The sequence below is a fragment of the Lingula anatina genome, chromosome 7 (genome assembly GCF_051362555.1).
Source record: "Lingula anatina isolate TDL-2025a chromosome 7, LinAna3.0, whole genome shotgun sequence".
Taxonomy (NCBI): Eukaryota; Metazoa; Brachiopoda; class Lingulata; order Lingulida; family Lingulidae; genus Lingula; species Lingula anatina.
The window spans coordinates 19,362,387-19,381,942 of record NC_141773.1 but is presented as its reverse complement, the minus strand read 5'-3'; the positions used below and the strand labels follow the sequence as shown (position 1 = coordinate 19,381,942).

Sequence of the window (19,556 nt, the reverse complement as noted above, 5' to 3'; positions counted from 1 at the left end):
ATTTGGGAATTCTAGCAAAAATACAGCTTATACGCTTCTTTATATTGTTTTTACAAATTATATTGATATCCCAGTGCTTTGTACATATCTTGGTATATATTTATCCCAAAAAGTGACATTGTTATGTCAAATATTCCAACCATGTTGACTCATTGTGCTTTCTGTGCTCTGCCGGTTTGTTGACAACACCATGGCGATGAACTAACAAAGTGAGGGGTCAATACATGGGGAATAATTGAGCGTATTACCATCATATAGACTTAAGCACGCTTAAAATAAGTATGGCAGCAGCGAGATTAGAAACTAACCGGGTCCCATTAAGCCTCCAGCATGACCGTAAGTAAAAAAGTTTTGTGATTTTTAAAGAGAAATTTTCGACCTGGTATGTCCCTTGCTGGTTTGTTTTGCCTACATTTGACACAAGGCTTGAAGAAAATAATTTTATAATGATTATTTACATCAACTCTTTACTTTGCCTGGACTTATTAAGAAACTTGCATCTGCTCTGACAATCAGAATAAAAATCAGTCTCATGGAAAATTATAATTATTTTTGTATTTTTTATAATATTTAAAAATAATTTTTATGAAATTTGATTAATGATAGTAATAATAATAGGTATCTCTATAATGCTCTCTTTTGTTGAATATAGGCATGTTGAGTTTGAAAAATTTTATAAGGGCTGCAAGTTCTTTATTATTTTCTTTTATGATTTTCAAGATAAAGAAAATTATTCCCAAGTCATCATAAATTATAAATTAACAGCCATTGATATGAAATACTGTATGTAGAAGAATAATTTGGAGTTATCCTTTAATTCTCTCTCTCTCTCTCTCTCTCTCTCTCTCTCTCTCTCTCTCTCTCTCTCTAATAGTACATGTAAAAACTATTATAAATGTAGTTTGTGTACTTGGCTATATATTGGACATAATAACGAATTTTGTCCATACATGTAGCTATATATATATATATATAAGTATTTCATACGATGGCCTTTAAATTCCACCTTGATTCTTATGTTTTTTTTTCATCATTCCAAACCACACACTGCCAATGTAATTACCACAACTACATAAACCTCAGTAAAACTGTATTCTGAATATCTGGTTTCCTTTGATAGAGATCAATACTTGTATAATGAGTGTCATCCTGTGTTTACCTGCCCTTTTCTGAGTGAACATGATTAGAAATGGATTTTTCAGGTTGTTTTCCTAGTCTCAATCATTTTTGACATGTTGTATTTAACATGTAGTGTCTTTAGTCATCTAAGTGTGGTACATAAAGATAAAATATCTAAATAAGAATGTTTGGCATCATTTTCAAATATGGCAAAAGTATGACGATTTTTACTGCCATTAAAATTTATTACATATATTTACTTTTTTTCTTTATTCAGATGATTTGATAAAAATACACAATTTGCCTAATAAAAATAGACTTGCTGAATAGAAATTAGGAAAAGAATTTTGTTATTTCAAAGTAATACGTACCAAGGTTTTCTAAAGAGGCTAGATAATAAATAATACTCAAGCGTATTACAGGCGCAGATGCCTTTCTTCCCCTAGCTACAAGACACAAACATTTGGTATTTTTATGTGTATGATCTGACACATTACATTCAGAATATGTAAAGATTACATTTTTCTGTTCACTGAAGGAGAAAATTCATTGTCCGTGAAGGTCTTTGTGTTTGTTTTCTTAAGTACTTGATGTTCTGTGGTAGCTACACTTAAGTCTACAACATATATATTTGCAGAGTCCTTTGTCAAACCGACTTGTGAAAATTATGCTCTGGTGTAAGCAAATACCAGCAGGCTTCCTGGAGACACATTTTGTTTTCAAATCACAATTTCTGTTTTAAATTCTGGGTTTTAAAGTATTTGTTTTCTGAACCTCGTGTTGTGTCAAGATACTGAGCAAATTGTAAGGGTGTTGGGTGTCATTGGTTATAACATTTAAAACATGGATATTGAAATGACACAAGGGAAAGTATTGGTAGTAGTACTCTGTAGATATACACCCTATTATAGCCCATAGCATTCCAATAGAAATGGAAACATCTTGAGAGCAAACAGAGCACATTTGATAAGAATTCTGAATGCGCTTAGTAAGAATAATATTTTCTCGTGACAAATACTGTACATGTATGCCTCTGGCTGTGCAGCATCTTGAAGTCAAAATCAATTTCCTGTTGTTGAAATAAAAATTTATTCTTCTTTTTCTCTGAAAAGATTTGGATAATCCTAATTCTCGTTAGGGCAATTATCCAAAAAGGACACATAAGAGTAACATCTTAAATATAACAAAGTAAAAGATTGTTTTTGCACGTATTGGGCTGTTGTTATATATATTTAATGCTGTGTGAGTGGGAGGGGGGTATTTTTAAGTCTTATTCAATGACTTAGTTCCAGATAAAGTGCCATCAGCAGTCACAAATCCATGCAAGCCTGCAGCTATTGAGTTTTTTTTTTCACTAAATTTGTTTATAGCAACTTAAATTAAATTGGGCTGCCATTTAGCAATGCACTTTTTGTGTAGTGGTTGTCATACAAAAACTGCTGAAATAAACAAAAGAAGTGAATGCTACATTTTGACAGATTTATCCTTTCCATTTTAGAGCTGCATCATTTCTAAACTTTACAGTTGCCAACGTGAAGTGCCTCACCACACAATGTGTGTACATAATTGGCCTTTATTATCTACCTAAAGTGTATTTACATTGGCAAAACACACCACAGTGAGAGTAGATTTAATTATTGGATGCCTCTGTTGCAGTATGGTCAATATCTGGTCAATACACTACAATGGCTGGTGTTTCATCCACAGTTTCACCAATTAGTTATATTCATCGATACTTACTACAGGAGGTAAAAAGGCTTTTAGTACTTGTTTTAATCGCAGGCTCACCTGTAAGTCTTAGATCCCTCACCTGTTCCTTTCTTTCTTTTTTTTTTCCTTTTTTTTGTGTGAGTAACATATTAAACACCTATGGTTAAAAACTGTGGCATTTATAATGCTCACAATTTCTGTACTAGGGTTAATTGTATATTACATAATTGAACACCTTCTTTGGCAAGGTAATGTTTTATTTTTAAATGTCAATTAATACATCTAATACAGGGCTTGATTTTAATCACTTTCACACATAAAAGACAAGTACAATGAAGATAAATGAGATTTTATGAAAAGGCATGCATATAGAAACACCTTTAATTCCTTTATCTATACCCCATAGTGAGCAATTTTAGATAAGGATCGCGTACTAGTAAAGATAATACCTGGTTAAATTGTGTTAAAAGTGATATTACAGTTTTGTGTGCATGACAGTGGCCTGAAGGTGACAGCATTGGTCCCAATGTTCATTATACATGCAAGTACATATGTAATGATAAAAAGGGAAAGTTTACAATGATTTTCAAATGTTTATTTTGATGAATCAATAGGGCCAAGTTTTCCTTATATATGCACTGGTCTATTGATTTCTTGTCTCTAAATCATTGGAAGAATAGTTATTTTTATTTATTTTTTAAATGGGTGATTGGTTTTCTTGAAAATTGTAGTTAATACTACCAGCACTTGTACATGTATGTGTGCATATACATGTAGTCACGTAAAATCTTTCCATAATGTTAACCAGGACTATCCAGAAATTTCTCATCTGTAAAGGAAAAATTGCCTGTAATGTGAAGTTGCTTTTGTAGTGCATATTTACATAACCACACACTAAAAGTTGCGCCTTGTTTGCGCACAATTCATATTTGTTTACGCCAAGCAGCATACAATACACCGTGTAATACCAGTAGCACCCTAGCCAGAGTTGGCACGTCACTGAATTTCCAAACAAATACCAGTATAATTTCTGTGTGAAGGCTGACACATGCACAGTAGTCATTTGCTTGTGAAATTTACAAAGAATACAGCTGCTTATACATGTATTGTTTTACAAGAACTGCGCATGCAAGCATGTTTGCTTGATTGGAATATAACAGAGAATATTGAAAGCATGCTCAGTTTGCCTTGAATTTTTATTTGTTACCCAACAAATATTTTGAAGTGATGTCTTGATGTCTTCAAGTGAATACATATAATTTTGTAGTTGTGAAATGTGCAGGAAGCAGAGAGAGATTATAGTAGGAGTTCCATTTTATACCACATTCTAGTAGGGGGTTCATTTTGTGAAAATGAAAATTTAGTCGACAAACCAATCATATATGGATAGAGTCCTACATTCTGCAGATGTCAATTTAGTCAATATAGTATCTTGGCTGAAATTTGACCAGATATCTATATATGATGTATGTCATATCAGTTTATCTGCAGCTGGAGTTTATTCACTCTGATTGAATCATTATCTTCTCTTTTCATCCAGATCTTATCTGTAGGTAACCTAAAATAAAGCACTATCTAGAATCTATTGATCTTTCTTGATTCTAGTAAAGAACGTAGAGACTTCAAATTTTTAGAAATTTCTGTTTTATTTTTTATTTTTGGCAGTCTGGTAGAGGAGGTCAGCGTAGAGACAGCGGCCTTTGGAACATTCCTTTTTACTTTCCTCAGAGGAATAATTTGTTTGGAATATTACACTGTAGGTATTATCTACAATTATTATATGTTTATAATACTGTTACCACACACCCTGAGTTTCAGAGAGCATTGGATACCTTTCTTTAAATCATCAGTCTCTCTAATACAGGGAACAAATTCCAGTAACCTCTGAAGCACAGGGTACTGCTTACCTTTGCAAATTATCAGGCCTACCACAAACTCTCTCCCAAATTTTCCTGCTGTTTTGCCGCAAATTTGCAAGAACATGAATACTATCTTGCAAACCTATACTGCAAACTTAAGATGTTCTTGCAAATTTATTAGGAGTCATAAAGATTTTATAGCAAACCTGCTGCAAACTTGAAATGTTCTTGCAAATTTGCTGCAAATTAGCAGCAACAAATTTCCTTGCAAACTCCTGCAAACAGGGTTTGCAGTCAATTTGCTGTAATATTGTGGCAAACTTTTCATTTTGCTAAGTGTAGTATACACTGTTACCAGATTGTTGCTTCGCTTCATGGTGTAGCCAGCTTCAATATTCAATGTACTACAATTTTTTTTTTGAAAGATTTTTTATAAAGAATTTAATTTTAAATTTAACAAATTCATTATCACATTTTAAGCTCAATCACAAAACTACATTTAATGAATAACTAATATATATATAAACACTTCTGGTTACACTGGTGAATATGAATAAGTACCTGTTTGTTTTTATTTATTTCTGCACCAACCCTTTATTGTGCTTCTTACAGAATCCCTGTATAAAACTTGCTTCTTATTCTTTTTCTACCCTTTAAAGCAAGGATCACTTTCTCGGCTTTCTGGTGAGAGAACACCATTGTACAGCTTTTCATTTTCCTGACTTGTATTTCTTTCATTTTGTTTCAATTTTTCAGGAATATCAAAGTATAAATTCATTTCATTGGTATGTGTTTCAAGTGAAAAAAAAAAAAAATAATAATAATAATAATTTCACGCAGGTGATTTACTTTTGATAACGCCTTTAAAAGTGGTGAATGGAGAAAAGCTGTTGTATTTAGTAGTGTGCAAGAATGGAATGATTTGTGCATATATAGATAGTAGCCCCTGTAGGATTGCCACAATAGTCTTGGATGTAAATTAGCTTTTTAGTGGTTTACATGTTGGGTATTGCTTATTTAGCTGTCATAGCTGTCTGGTAGCTGTTGTGTTGCTGTATAGGTGGTGGATAATATTATACCATGCTTCTTGTTAACAGTTTCTGCCTTTTTCATTTATCTACATACCTTCAGTAATGAGTACATGTATATGTAACTGCTCGTTGCTTTAATTTAAATGTGCTAGTGAGCTTATATGGAAAAAAGCAATTAAATATTTCTTATCAAAAACATCTTAATTCACTTTGTAAATTGATTAATTTGAATCTTATACAGCATTATAATAGATTTATGTGCAAGAAATTACACCTTTTTGTATGATATGAATTTTATGTTAGATATATGTCAGTGGTTTAGAATTGCAAAACTGTTAAAATTTCAGATATTAACCTTTTCTCTATTTTTTAAATTTTTATAATTAAAGGAAGGATGCTGTTCAAGAACTAATAAATAAATAAATAAATAAATAAATACTAGTAAATGAATAAATAAATAAGAATGATTCTAGAAAAAAAATAGCTACAGTTGCCCCTTTTTTTTAAACCAAATTTAGCTCATGTTGTTATAATAAAAAGATAATGAGATAAAAGAAAAGCTGAGAGAAAAAGGTGGAATTTTTAATTTAATTTAATTTATTATAATGTAATTTATTTTTCTTATTTTTTTAAATTTCATTTGATTATTTTGGACATCAAATTATCAAAACCATGTATAAAGGTGAAATCATGCACCATAATGACTATAACCCTCAGTTGTAATTATTTTTTAGTATATTTGCACTCACTTCTTATACATGTAGGAAGACTTTTCTAAAACAGTCCAAGAAAAAGGATCCTGGGAACTTTTGCAGTTTCTCCTTTGTTGCAAAGATATACCCTATGCAAAACACATTGCCTTTAATATATATACTTATATGTATATATATATTTAATATTACTAATTTATAAGCATTATTAAGAAATCTTCACAAAATATTTCTCTCCAGTCACCCCACATGACCCCTACAGTAACAACAATACATCGCTGGACATGTCAACAAAAGCAGCCACTGGTCTTGGAGAGAATTTTCGTTTTAAGGGCTTCCCAGAACGCAACATGGACTCTCCTCGCAGACCAATTCTAGGGGACAAGCCACTTGAGCCTACTTATAATGCAGATTTTAGAAAAGCACAGCATTTACATCCAGGTAAATATTATGTGTTTCTATAATTTCACTGAGTTTAACATCTTTTTTTTAATGAGATTTTTTCTTCCTTTTTGTGCAATTTTATGGCAGCAGAATATGCACCAACTTCTCAATGTAAAAAAACTCTAAAAAAACTAATTAAATGAAATTAAATAATTTGCAGATGTACACAGTGAAAGTAAGATCACTATACTAAAAAAATGAATTGGTAAGGGCATATATCATGTATAAATCTGTATAAAATGTTAGCTTTTAATAAACACAATTTTGATATTATTACTATTTCTATTATTATTATAATTATAATTATTATTATAACCTTTTCCCAGACCGACCCCTGGGACAGTTGGGACATGGTTTTGAATATGGCAGCACAGGTTCTCCACACAAAAGTGAGGGCCCTAGACCTCTTGGGAACCCCTTGCAGGACAAAACGTAAGATCCAGCTACACGTACTGTTTTTATTTCTGTGATGAAAAGAATACAAACAAGTTATCTTTTCTTAGAAGACTAAACATGTTTTTTTTCTACAGTATCTTTGAGGCATGCTGCTTAAACCCCTCAACTTTTAGACAAGTAAGTCATGTGATGAAGTTTCTAAATTGAACAAAGGGGCAAAACTTTGCATCTCAAAGGTAGAAAACATATGTCTGTTAATAAGAAATGATTTTATTTTCTGAATGTGCCACTACTTTTTTGTCAAAGAAAATTATTACTACATTGTTCTACATGTGTCTCCCTGAGATAATCGTGATCCATGCACCAAGATGCAATACCATGTGTAAGCCTGCATGTACAAGTTCTGAGAAACAAAAAGTGTAATTGGATGTAAAAATTTACCTTTATTTGACCTTTAACCTTCAGGTCAGCTGATCTGCTAAAGCATCGCCAACAGATGGAGATAGCGGAGCAAGACATCCAGGAGTTCAAGCAGTGGAAAAAGCACCAAATAAATGCCAAAGAGGAAGAGAAAAGGAGAGATTTGGAAATGTTAAAAAGTTACAATCCTTGGGGAAAAGCTGGAGGGGGTGCACCAAACCAGAAGGTATGCTTTCACATCTGAATAAGATATATCAGTTATTATTAGGGGATTTTTTTTTCATTTTAGAGATATTTTCTTAAGGTAAACCAGCTATTTTATTTAAGAAAGTCTAGCCAATTGAAATGAAATTAAAATGTAGAAAAACATAATGAAAAAATATTTAAAATGATTTTAAAATTGTTTATTTGTTTATTTATTCTTGAATTTTAGGAAGATGCCAGACTTCAGAGATTTGATGACGATATATTATTCAATCCCAAGACAAATACAAAAACATCAGAAGTAAGTATACTCTTTCAGTTTTGTTACGCACTTCATTGGCATATTGTCTGTGCTACTTATGTTAATATTTTCTACATTGTTCAACAAAATTTGTCAGAGTTAATGAGCACTATTTGTATATAGTGCTTGTTTTCAATGGTTTTTAGTAAAAACACAATGAATTTGGCATCCAGATATGGTTTTGTTGGGATGAACTTTTTGGTTAAAACATGACGTGGGAGGCACTTGAGTGTCCCATGAGACTGGTGGTGTTACAAAGTTAACTAATGATGGGAAGCAAATGCAATTAATGGGAAATTATAAATGTTATTGATTTACCATGTGGATAGCAAGGGATTACTTAATGTTGCATGTGAAGTATTGAAATGATGGACAAAGCACATTATCTGCTCTGGCTAAAAGGTGTGCTGCTTTTTGCAAATGGACTTTTCAGCTTACAGCTAGTTTTTGCTTTTCGTACTTCATTTAGATAACTTGGCTTCTCTTCAGTATAGAGAGATAAAAAACCAAATGTAAAGAATATTTGCCACCCTATTATTGATTTGCTTTAATTGATGCTTTACAGATGTTATGTCATACTTGTAATTAGGACACGAACTAGAGAACAATGCAATAGTTTATACATTTGTTGCCAGGCAACCATGATGTCAATGTGCATTTGCACATTGTTAATGGTCTCACACAGTGATATATGTATTTGTTAAATTATTTATTTATTTATGTACTTAAAAGAAATTTAACAAAGTTTTGTCAAAACTATTGTTTAAGTAGAAGTCAGAGCTTCAAATCCAGAGAAACTAGATTATCAATCTGTGCATTGTGTGTGTAACAGAATTATACCTCTGTATTATATATATATATATATATATATATATATATATATATATATATCTGGTATTGTATTGATACAAGTCCTAATTCATGTACCTGTTACAAGCCATGTGAGGAAGGTAACTATGTATAGGGCTAAGCAGAAGAATGACTTTATGACACCTGTCCATTGAGGAGACACTACATACACTAATTATAAGATGATGAATTAAGAAACCAAGACTACACTAATGATTTATGCTGTTGCTCAATATGCCCCTGTTGTTATGGTTTTGTTGTTCTAAACAGATCACACTTATGCAATGTAGATATTTAAATGGACTAGTATATCTTGTACATTTGACATACAGGGCATTCACACAGACTATAGTGTGGCATGTTCATGGTGTCACTGTTCTTTTCTGAAGAGACCAGATTTCATTTCTGTTAACTTCAGAAATTTTAATTAAAATTAGTTATACACTGATACAGGTAGGTGCTGTTATAGTAAATATGTGTGGTAACGGGTGCATGTACTTATGGTCTTAAAAGTTTACAATCATTTTATACTTGGAAAGCTATATTTATTGTGTTAATTTAAGTCAGGTACCTTGGTTTGATCAGGGAATTATATCGTAGACTACCATATAATTCCCTGGTTTGATTGAGTATGGCAAGTAGTCTGCTGGTGTTGTGAATTAAATTTAGTTTTTTTTTTTTTTTTTGTTTTGCTAATCTCTATGGAATGGTAAATTCTTTACTCTTTCTTATATACATATATATATATATATATATATATATATATATATATATATATATATATATATGATTCTTTATTTTTCCTCCTTCCTCAGTACTATCCAACATTTGGCACTCAGGGAGGAGGGGCTCCAATAAGAACCACCTCGGGCCAGATTGTGACGGAGATCCCCAAGGACAAACTGATCAGGTTCCAGTCAGATGCGCGGAGGACGGAACCCATGATTGAGCCGTTTCGTTATGCAGCTGGGAGAGACAAGGCCAGTGACTTACACAGAGCTCTAGGTCAGTGGTTATTAGTATGGAATTTATTTATATTTTTGTTAGTTAATGATGTTAATTTATTTGATAACAAATGAAACATTTACCATAAATTTTTATTTATTTATTTATTTATTTATTTATTTATTATTTTTGTATTTATTGTCCTTGATTAAGGTTACATATGCACCTCAAATTTCATATTACCTATACAAAGATGTCACTATACAAACCATACAATTCAATGGGAAAAAATGGTCAAACTGTCATAAAATATCAACTTAGATTCTATGTAACCACCCAATGTAGTCCATCTCTTCTATGAGTCTAGTAGATGTAAGCATTGTTGTAATGATGGAACAGTCAGTACATTATTACGTAACAAAGAACAGTGACTGATGATGTCACAGACAGCATGGTAATACCCATGGTTACCTGTAAACAAACTGAAACTGACAATGTTATTTTATAATTTTGTTAACTTGTATAGGATTTTTTAATGATTACATTAACTGTGTTATGTTTTGCTTAGTTCGATCCTGTTGTACTTATTACTTAAAATCAATAACTATTGACCAGATATGATGAATAACACACCTGCAAGTAAACAAACTAGGTAGATTTTCTGATGTATAGGACTTATTGCATTACTTATTAATGTGATTAAATGAAGAAAATATAATAAAGCTATTACAGAGGTGAAATTTTTCCAGTTATCTGTGGATTTTCTACTTTTTTGGTGTTGTTGCTGCCTACAACATGAGATTTCTATGATTGTCGGCAGTTGCCAGATTTTTGAGAGCCAAAAAGTCCCATCCCTGAATGAACAAGTTGAACTTAAGAATAACTTTCTGACACTAATGAAGGACTTTGTGATATAAGACATGAATCAATGGTGAGTTTGTGAAAAAATATTTATTTATACTATTTCTTGATTTCAGATCAACAAACATATGAAAAACTTGTAAACCAGCAAAAATCCAGGTCTCAGGAGCTGAAGGAGGAGATGGACATGGTATGTAAGAAAAATTAAAATATATACACTAATAAATATAAGTTTTAGTAAATACTATCCTGATGAAATACGCAAAAATTTGAAAGTGTATTGAAAATTGTCAAAGAGATTTTATAGATTTGTGATTCATAGTTAATTTATCATCAAGGGGACAAAGATGAGTAATATCAAAATAAAGGTTTATAGAAAAAGTGGAAATTATAAAAAAGTAGTGTTTATATGATACAGCACCTCTTGTACCAGTATTTCTCATAATCTGTTGAAATACCACTCTCAGTTAGAAAATTTACTGGTAACCCTAAGCAAAATGAAAAGTTTGCAGCAAGGAGTTTGTATGAGTTCACAAAAAAGAAAGTTTTTTTGCTGCTGACTTGCAGCCATATTGCAGCAAATGTGCATGAAAGAATTGCAGTCTGCAGCAATATTGCAGCATATTTGCTGCTAATTTGCAGCAGGCCTGATATTTTGCTAAGGGAACTCCCCTCTACTGTCATCAAGACTACCTGCCAGAGGTATACTGCTATAGTGATGGATAGTCCCTAGTGACACAGGGTGTCGTTTATCAACTTCATTTAAATATAATGTATTGTTTTTTTTCCTTTCCAGCTAACATTTGATCCATTTGGAAAGCCTGGTGCAGGTGCCCCTCTTAAGTCTAAGACAGGTAACAAGTAACAAACTATTGGGTGATTCCCCTGCAAACCTTGGCTAAGGCCTCCAGGCCCAGTCTGTGTGAAATTACTTAACCCCACTGTAACACTTTTTTTAAAAATAACTCTAGTCCCTCTGTTAAATTGCTGAGATGGAACTTTTTTTGATTTTTTTCAATTTATTTTTGCCACTTTTGTTTTTATTTATTTTTTAATAAAATTTTGTTCTAGAATCTCATTTTCATTTACAAAATCACTTGTATTTTTCATAGTTAACCTTTGAATTTCACAAATTCTTCAATTTATTTTTTGAGAAAAAAAATTGAACTATTTCACCTGTACTGAGTGAGACCTTACTTATTCTGGTGACACCTCGATCAATAATCCCTGTTGAATTTCTGTCCTTGGTACACCAGGCTCAAATCTACTTTTTTGTTACTTGTTTCATATAGATGTGGTGTGAAGTAGGGTTTGTGTTGTTGTTTGAGGTGTGGTCTTTTTCCACTGCTTTATGGCAGCTTTCCTGAGCTGCTTACCATGGTCCTAAACAATGGTGCATACTGTAGACTTTTTTAATGTGGTGAAACAGATACAACTGAATTCCCAGTGCCCACTTATCCAATAACTGCGTTGAACTTCATAAATTTTGAAGAGCACACTGTTCAAAAATAGAAGAATGCAACTGCAGCATCCATCTAGCAAAATCCATTATTTTGTAGTTAAAAAGCTTTTACAGAGCACTTATTAATTTCACAATAGATGCCTGTAGTCACTGGAGTACAATCACCTCATGTGTCACTTGAAAGCAACATGGCTTTTGATACATTATTACTTAAATTGTGTCGATGCTGCACAACTCTACCACCATATGTGCATCCTAAGTTTCAGAAGTTGCTGGAAATGGCAGAAGCATGATGGTGATAGATAAGCAAGGTTCCGGTGACCTCTAAAACTTGTGCTGCCATATTGGCAGTCCACAATATATCTCAGAAATCATACAGACAAATGGAAAATAAGCTTCCATGGAAATGTGTGCTGCTTTTGTGTTGCTTTGACATAACATACTGCTTTGGGGATATAATTACAAGTTTTAGTCTCTGCTAGTAGGTGTTAGCACCAGCTAGTAGCATCTAAATAAATATTTTGTATTCTGTGCTAAATGTATATTGTGTATGTGCTGAAAGTAGCCATAGTTACAGAAATGTGGCGTATTACCAATCAATATACGTACAAAGTGCCTTTTGATCTTTTTGTGGCTGCAGTATCTGTGGTGTTTCATTATCAGTTAGACATTCATGGTGATCATGGTCCCTGTTAGAGGGTGAGGGGAACTGGACATTATATATAGTTGCAGGAGAACTGACCCAAAAACTAACAGGAAAATTATATAATTACCAATGGCATTCTGAAAAAAATTAAAACATTTCCCATAAAATTGTGATTTTTGGAATCTTTTGGTTTATTTCAAAATGAGCCCAAACACGTTACTTTATTACAAAGGTTTAAAGCTGTTTTTGGAAATACGTAACAAGATGATAGTTAACACCACAGTTACTGCAGCAAATAATATTAACAATTTTTCCTGCTTTGATAGTAGCCTTAGATCCAACCTTGCTTCCTTACTCTCTCCTCTAGGCTCTAGATACATGCTTAGACGCCCCATCACCCTAACCAATAATAGCACTGAGTTGCAGAGAGTAGAGCGTAGAATGGCCACAGATCCTGATCTTCGCAGAGCACAGGGATTTCCTAACCTAAGTAATAACATATGCGCTTTGTATAAGGCAATAATTTAATTTACCTGTCTGTAACACTTGAATGTGATGCTTCTAGGATCATAACAACGCTTGTGTTCTTGATGATGAGCTTGACATACTGTACATGTTGTGATGCTGTTGAATTTGTGATGTTTTAAGCCCTATGTGTGATTTCTGAATAATACTTACATTTGGAATAGACTAAGTTATGGATGAAACAATTTATCAAAACAAAACCATTTTTCCTTGAAATCTGAAAATATATAAATTTATACTAATATAATAGTCTATGATATTTGTTTTAAAAAAGGAGTAGAAATGAATGTAACTTTTACTTTTATTTCTTATTCAGACAGGGGAGGAAGTAAAAGTGAAAACAACTTCGATTTCTATGACCCGTTTGGCAAAGGGACAGGGCAACCCATTAGAGACCAGTACGGGAATGTTGCCCGACACAAAAACTCAGACAAAGACATGGGCGTGATAAGTTTTGACAAGGGGAGTAATGAAGGTGTCTCGTTGGAAGTTGGGAAATTTGCCAGTGGAGGAGGCGCTCCTGTCAGGGCAAAGGATGGACATGCAGTGACCAAGATGAAAATTACGATGGATAAAGATGCATTTGGAGGTGAGTGCTTTGAGGTAAACTTTGTATTGCAAGTCCACTACAGTGAATATATTTACCCATGTATTTAGTTGAGATCTGCTTTATTTTTTAAGCACTCTGCATTAAAAATGCTGCAGTTTAAAGCTCAAGTCACTGTGAAACAGTTAAGTTCCTCCTTAAAATGTACAAGTTCAGAAACAGCTGCCAAAATAGATTAAAATAAAACAGGACATGCACGTACACACACACACACACACAATCAAATCATAACCATGTTTAATTTTAACTATTAAATTTTCTGCTTTCTTCAGAGAATCGGTTCCAGATGGACCACCCAATGCATCCTATGGAGACAAAGACTGGAGATGATGCTGGGTACGACAAGTGGTGGGGGCGTGAGGGGGCCGGAGCACCCATTAGAGATAACCGTGGCAATATAGTGACAAACAGGAGGAGAGAGGTAGGAAATTTGAGCAAAATCAAGTATTTGTTATGATAACATTTGAAATAATTGTGTCTTTATCTTTTGAAGTATGTTTCCTTCCTTTAATTTTGGAAATAAATTATCAATGTATGTTTTTTTTTATTCATTGAATTCCTCATTGATTTAGTTTGTAGTTATTATTATTATTAATATTATTATTATCCTTTCCTATGACATTTTATTATATGAGAATTAATGTACTTGTGTATAATTCCAGGTTGATTCAGGTGACGAAAGAAGAAAGAAAGCCGCCCCTGCTCTTCTGCAAGAGCTACGTAAGTTAGTCTCATCCTAATTGATAAAAAAAAACAAACAAACAAACAAACAAAAAAAAAACAGACATTTAATATGAAAATGTTCACTCATCTTTTAAATAGCAGAAACCACTGGTGTCTTTAAAAAAAATGCATCAGCTGCTGCATGTACCCATTCCTTTGATGACACAGGTTTTATAACAGTAACTGTGAGTGATCAGAATATTCATTTCCATTTTCTTTTACAGAACGTGAAATGGTGGAACAGCAGCAGAACAAAAAGGAAATGAATGATTCCTTTAAGCAGCCAGTAAGTACTTTTATTAAATTTGAACTAATAAATAGAAAGTTATCACTATTTGCAATGATGATAGTTTGAAATAATCCCACTGAAAGTTTACTCTTCCAAATATCTAATGACAATTATGTGTAGTTTTATTTATTTATTTATTTATTTATTTTGCTAGCATTTTGAACCAACTTAAGGCACTGACTCACTGACTTTTTGGCATTGTGAAGCCACAGAAAGACATCCAAAAGTAATGAGTATTTTGACTATTTTGATGAGTATTTTGATCTTTTCTCATTATTTTCTCAGGCAAGTGATTTGGCCACCATCATGAATAAAGGCCAAACAGGCAAACCTCGTAGAGATCCAGAAACTGGCTTACTGACCAACCAGAGTCTGAATGTTTCCGATGTTACTAGAATGGTAAGTGGCCTCAAATATTGCCTGTAAGTGCTGCATATAGGGCTAACAGGTTAGAGTGGGTTGATATGAACAGCCTTAGTTGTTGAGATTGTCCTGTTTGTATTTTCATCAGTACAGTAGGCCTACAGTGTAATTCACATCCCCTTTCAATATGGGCAGGGTGTTATAGCTTACATATATCCAATACAAACCATGCAGAATTTTTCAATATTTTTTTCATTTTTGTTTTCATCACCATCTTAGTTTTTTAATAATAATAATAATAATAATAATAATAATAATAATAATAATAATAATAGTTGTTGTTGGGAGGCTGGAAAAAGTTATCAAAAATCAGATGTTTAGCAACAAAACACTAGGAGTCAGTATATGTCCTGCATAGGGCACACTTATTTTTCTATAACTTGATATGCATCTCAGTTGACTGTCTCTACTGAATTTATGTACATGTAAATGACATGCCCACAGAAGTGGAAAACCATAACTGCATGATTGATTTATGTCTGTGTATGGAGCTTACATAAAGTGGTAATAATAAGACCTGATGCAAAATTGCCCTCACAGGTATTTAATGTAATATACCCTAAACCTGTATATAATATTGTTTGTAAGATGTAGCTGGTAGGGCACAGTGCCCCGGGTTTCAGTTCAAAGAGAGCTCCATTGAACTGATTTTATGATGATATCATCCAAAAAAAGAAACCTGTTTCAGCTGTTAAGACTGGGATGCAATTTTAGTGCTTGTGATTGGCTCTTTTTTACCATAAATATACCCCTGATGAGCCTCTGGTAAATAGATTGCAGGAGGTCCACTTGTTACATATTCAGCAACATTCTAGTTGCTATGGTCTGCCTAGAAACACGAGTCCTTGTCTGCAAATAATGAAAAAGTGCTACAATATATATATATATATAAATTTTTACAGGCAGTAGATGAACGCCGCCAGCTTACAAATGACAGCCACAAGTATCACAGTGATCTGCAGAGGTTAGCAGAAGAGAGACAGAGAATAAAAGAGCTAGAGAAACTAAGAGATATACAACAGGGACAAAAGGTGAGTTTATAAGATACAAAGTGTCTCAGTTACCAGTTACTTGAATGGCTTCACTTTAGCTATGTGATCCTCAGACCCTGCCTACTGTTTTAAATTTGGTAAATGAAACAAGGCAAATAAATAAATAAATGAATCCTTGTGCTTCTCCCTTAACACAATCTTGGATTTACCAGGGAATAATTGCAAAGATTGAATTTTTCATTTACAAAGAATTGTCAGTACTTAAACGTCCTGTTTAAAATTGTCTCTTTTCCTTCCAGCATCAAGAGGCATACAACTCATTCTGGGGGCGGCCAGGAGCAGGTGCCCCTGCAGCACCTGATGCCAGGAAAGCAAACCTTGACAATATACTCAACTCTCCCAGGAGAGATGTAAGAATATTGTAATATGTTTTTGTATTATCAACACCAATATCAGTGTTGTATACGTGATGTGTATATATAAAGCTTAAAATGAGTGAATGGTTAGATTAAACAAATAAATGTAGAGTACATAGATTATATCATTGCTGCCAATAATTCCATGCATCATCTCAATTTTAAAGCAGTGTTGTTTTGTTTTTGTTATCATCATTTTATCAACCATTCAGCAATCTGTTTGAAATTTGCATGCAGCACATCCAGACACAATCACATCTCACCTAACACAATTAACTCTGTTTTTTTCCCCTCTCTTAGCACAATGACTATCACAAAGTGGTGAACACTGTAAGCGGCACCACCACTGACACAGACCATGCAGGAGCCAAGGGTGTGTACGCCAGGAGTACACTAGGCAGCAACCACACTAACCTCTTTGAATTTAATCCTCCAAAGAAACAGAGAGTAAGTATATGTGCTGGTGTTATATAGATGGGAAAGTCCTGTGTACTGTCACAAAACGTAGTGGTAAAGTGTCCATGTACTCTCCAGTGAATTACAGTGTGACAGCATATCAAGAATGAGGTATATTTTAAAGGCATTCCATTGGTATACATATGTTGAATAAGAGTAAGTGTAAAAATACTCTGTCAAAAAAAAAAAAAAAAAAAAAGACTGTGGCACCATGCAGGGGGCGATTAAGCCTTGAGGCTTGAGGGTTCATAAATTTGTTTAGGTTAGCTGACAATTAAGATACCAAAATACATATTTTGAATCATAAAAGGTCCAATACTCTATCTTTGTCACTCACTCACACACACACACACACACACACACACACACATTTCACTATTTTTATGTCCAGAAGTCTGAAAATGCTTAGACTGATTGTAACATTATGATTATTTTCAGAGGGAGTACAAAGTCAATGCACCATGGGCCAACTACTGAGGGGCATTTTTGCTGATGACATGAAGACAAAAAATGGGACAGAAAGCCAGAAATCGCCCTTAAAACTAGAAGTGGATTTATTTTTGTATGAAAATTCAAAATAAATTTTGATATATTAGTGTGTTTCCACTGCAACTGAAACATACAGATCTGCTCTGTTCAGTGGAGTAAAAATATGTGAAATTAATGGTGAGAGCCAAACTTTGTGGTGAGACCAAAGTAACGTCTCAGCAAGGTCAAGGAAGGGTAAAAGACAGTTTTATTTGGAAAAGATTGAGGGAAAAGTTGATTGACTAAAGTCAACAGCTAGTGTCACAATCTCAGCAAGTCGAACAAAACCCCATTTGGCAAACATGCCAAATAACAGTGCAATAAGTTTACAGTTTTTAAGTGAAAAATTGCTGTACACCAACGTCATATGTCTTTTTGTGGCCTCATGCCAGCTAAGACTGGCCAGCTTTAGTGAAACTTTATCACTTTTGAAATAATAATTTGCTCAGTTAATTTTAATTGATATTTTTTCTGCTTTTATTTTTGTTAAACCATACAACAATTGTGTTGAAAAGGGATAAGACAATCATCTAAATTTGCTAATCATTGAGGGAACAATCAATACCAAAACATTTTTCCCCAAATCTTAAGTATATACCTTACAATCAGTGCTGTGTTATTATTAATATTGTTGAACAGAAGGTGAGCTGATTTTACTTTTACACTGACATCTTTGTCACGAGCACAATAACATCTCTCTATCCATCACCCTTTACACATATAATACCGATAGTTGTGATGGTAAATACTGGAGAGGTTTGTAGCCATTGTACAGCATTAAATGCAAGTGCAATAACTGTACTTCCATGACATGATTATTTATGTATACACACATGTAAATAGTTCTCCTATTGCATATAATAATGATGATGCCCAATTCAGGGACAATGCACGATGGGAGCCACTTTTTCTTGTAAGATTCCTAATTTGCTTCATTCCTACCTGTAGTAATGAAGCCTGTCAGTCATGTCTTTTGGGAATGAATTATATACCAGTTGATGTGGCTGTGTCATTTAACTTCCACCTCAGAGTTGTTTGCAATCACATTTTACGAAGTAACATAGTCGTAAGGGTTTCTTGCTTAAAGGGTAAAATTATGATAGCCTTCCTCATGTACATAACTTCATATCATAATCACCATTCCCTTTACAATCATTGACTATTGAGGAATATCAGTGAGATACATTTTCATCTGGAAAATACACTTGTCATTTGTCTTTAGGGTAAGTTTATATGACACTTGTGTGGAGTGGGGGCATTATACAACAAACATTGCTGCTTCTCTCACTGAGTGTGATCATCTGCATAATTTGTACAGATGTACAATATATTAAGCATGGTATTGGTTAAGGTTAAACTAGAGTTGTATATTCACCATGGGTGTAATTTTAAGACTTTTCAAGGCATTTAATGTGTAGTGCATTTAAGTCATGTTTGTAATTGAATTTGTGTGTACTGAACAGTTACACTTCTTCAGTGTGTCATGGATCACACTGTACATGTGCACACTGTACATGTGCAGGCAGTGTGAGTTTGCACCACTCCAATCTCACATTATTGCATCAGTTTTCAACCTTAACAACTTCAAATATAATTTCCCCGTATATCTACCGTTTTTGAAAACAGAGAAGTAAAAAAAA

At 33.4% G+C, this 19,556-nt stretch overlaps 1 protein-coding gene across 5 annotated transcripts; it reads left to right on the top strand.

Moving 5' to 3' along the window:
* The first annotated feature begins 161 nt into the window (after positions 1–161).
* On the top strand, positions 162–19,413 carry LOC106159339 (uncharacterized). 5 transcript variants are annotated; one of them, XM_087018000.1, is made up of 19 exons: positions 179–336; positions 4,495–4,585; positions 6,670–6,870; positions 7,200–7,305; positions 7,735–7,915; positions 8,123–8,194; positions 9,859–10,048; positions 10,966–11,039; positions 11,646–11,679; positions 13,325–13,447; positions 13,799–14,071; positions 14,362–14,510; positions 14,752–14,809; positions 15,037–15,098; positions 15,387–15,500; positions 16,427–16,555; positions 16,816–16,926; positions 17,233–17,379; positions 17,827–19,413. In XM_087018000.1, exons 1-19 carry the CDS (start codon positions 331–333, stop codon positions 17,863–17,865), a joined length of 2,160 nt encoding a protein of 719 aa, XP_086874126.1. In that variant the 5' UTR covers positions 179–330; the 3' UTR covers positions 17,866–19,413. The 5 variants fall into 5 exon arrangements, with proteins under 5 accessions (XP_013391056.2, XP_086874126.1, XP_086874125.1 ...); XM_087017999.1 differs by having other exon boundaries at positions 11,646–11,703; XM_013535602.2 differs by lacking the exon at positions 4,495–4,585 and having other exon boundaries at positions 162–336; positions 11,646–11,703.
* Positions 19,414–19,556: the final 143 nt, after the last annotated feature.

Bases quoted from the DNA above. Each gene is read 5' to 3' on its own strand.
- LOC106159339 (XM_087017999.1), top strand. The intron at 6,871-7,199 runs GTAAATATTATG...ACCTTTTCCCAG, and splicing joins AGCACAGCATTTACATCCAG to ACCGACCCCTGGGACAGTTG. The intron at 15,501-16,426 runs GTAAGTGGCCTC...AAATTTTTACAG, and splicing joins TTTCCGATGTTACTAGAATG to GCAGTAGATGAACGCCGCCA.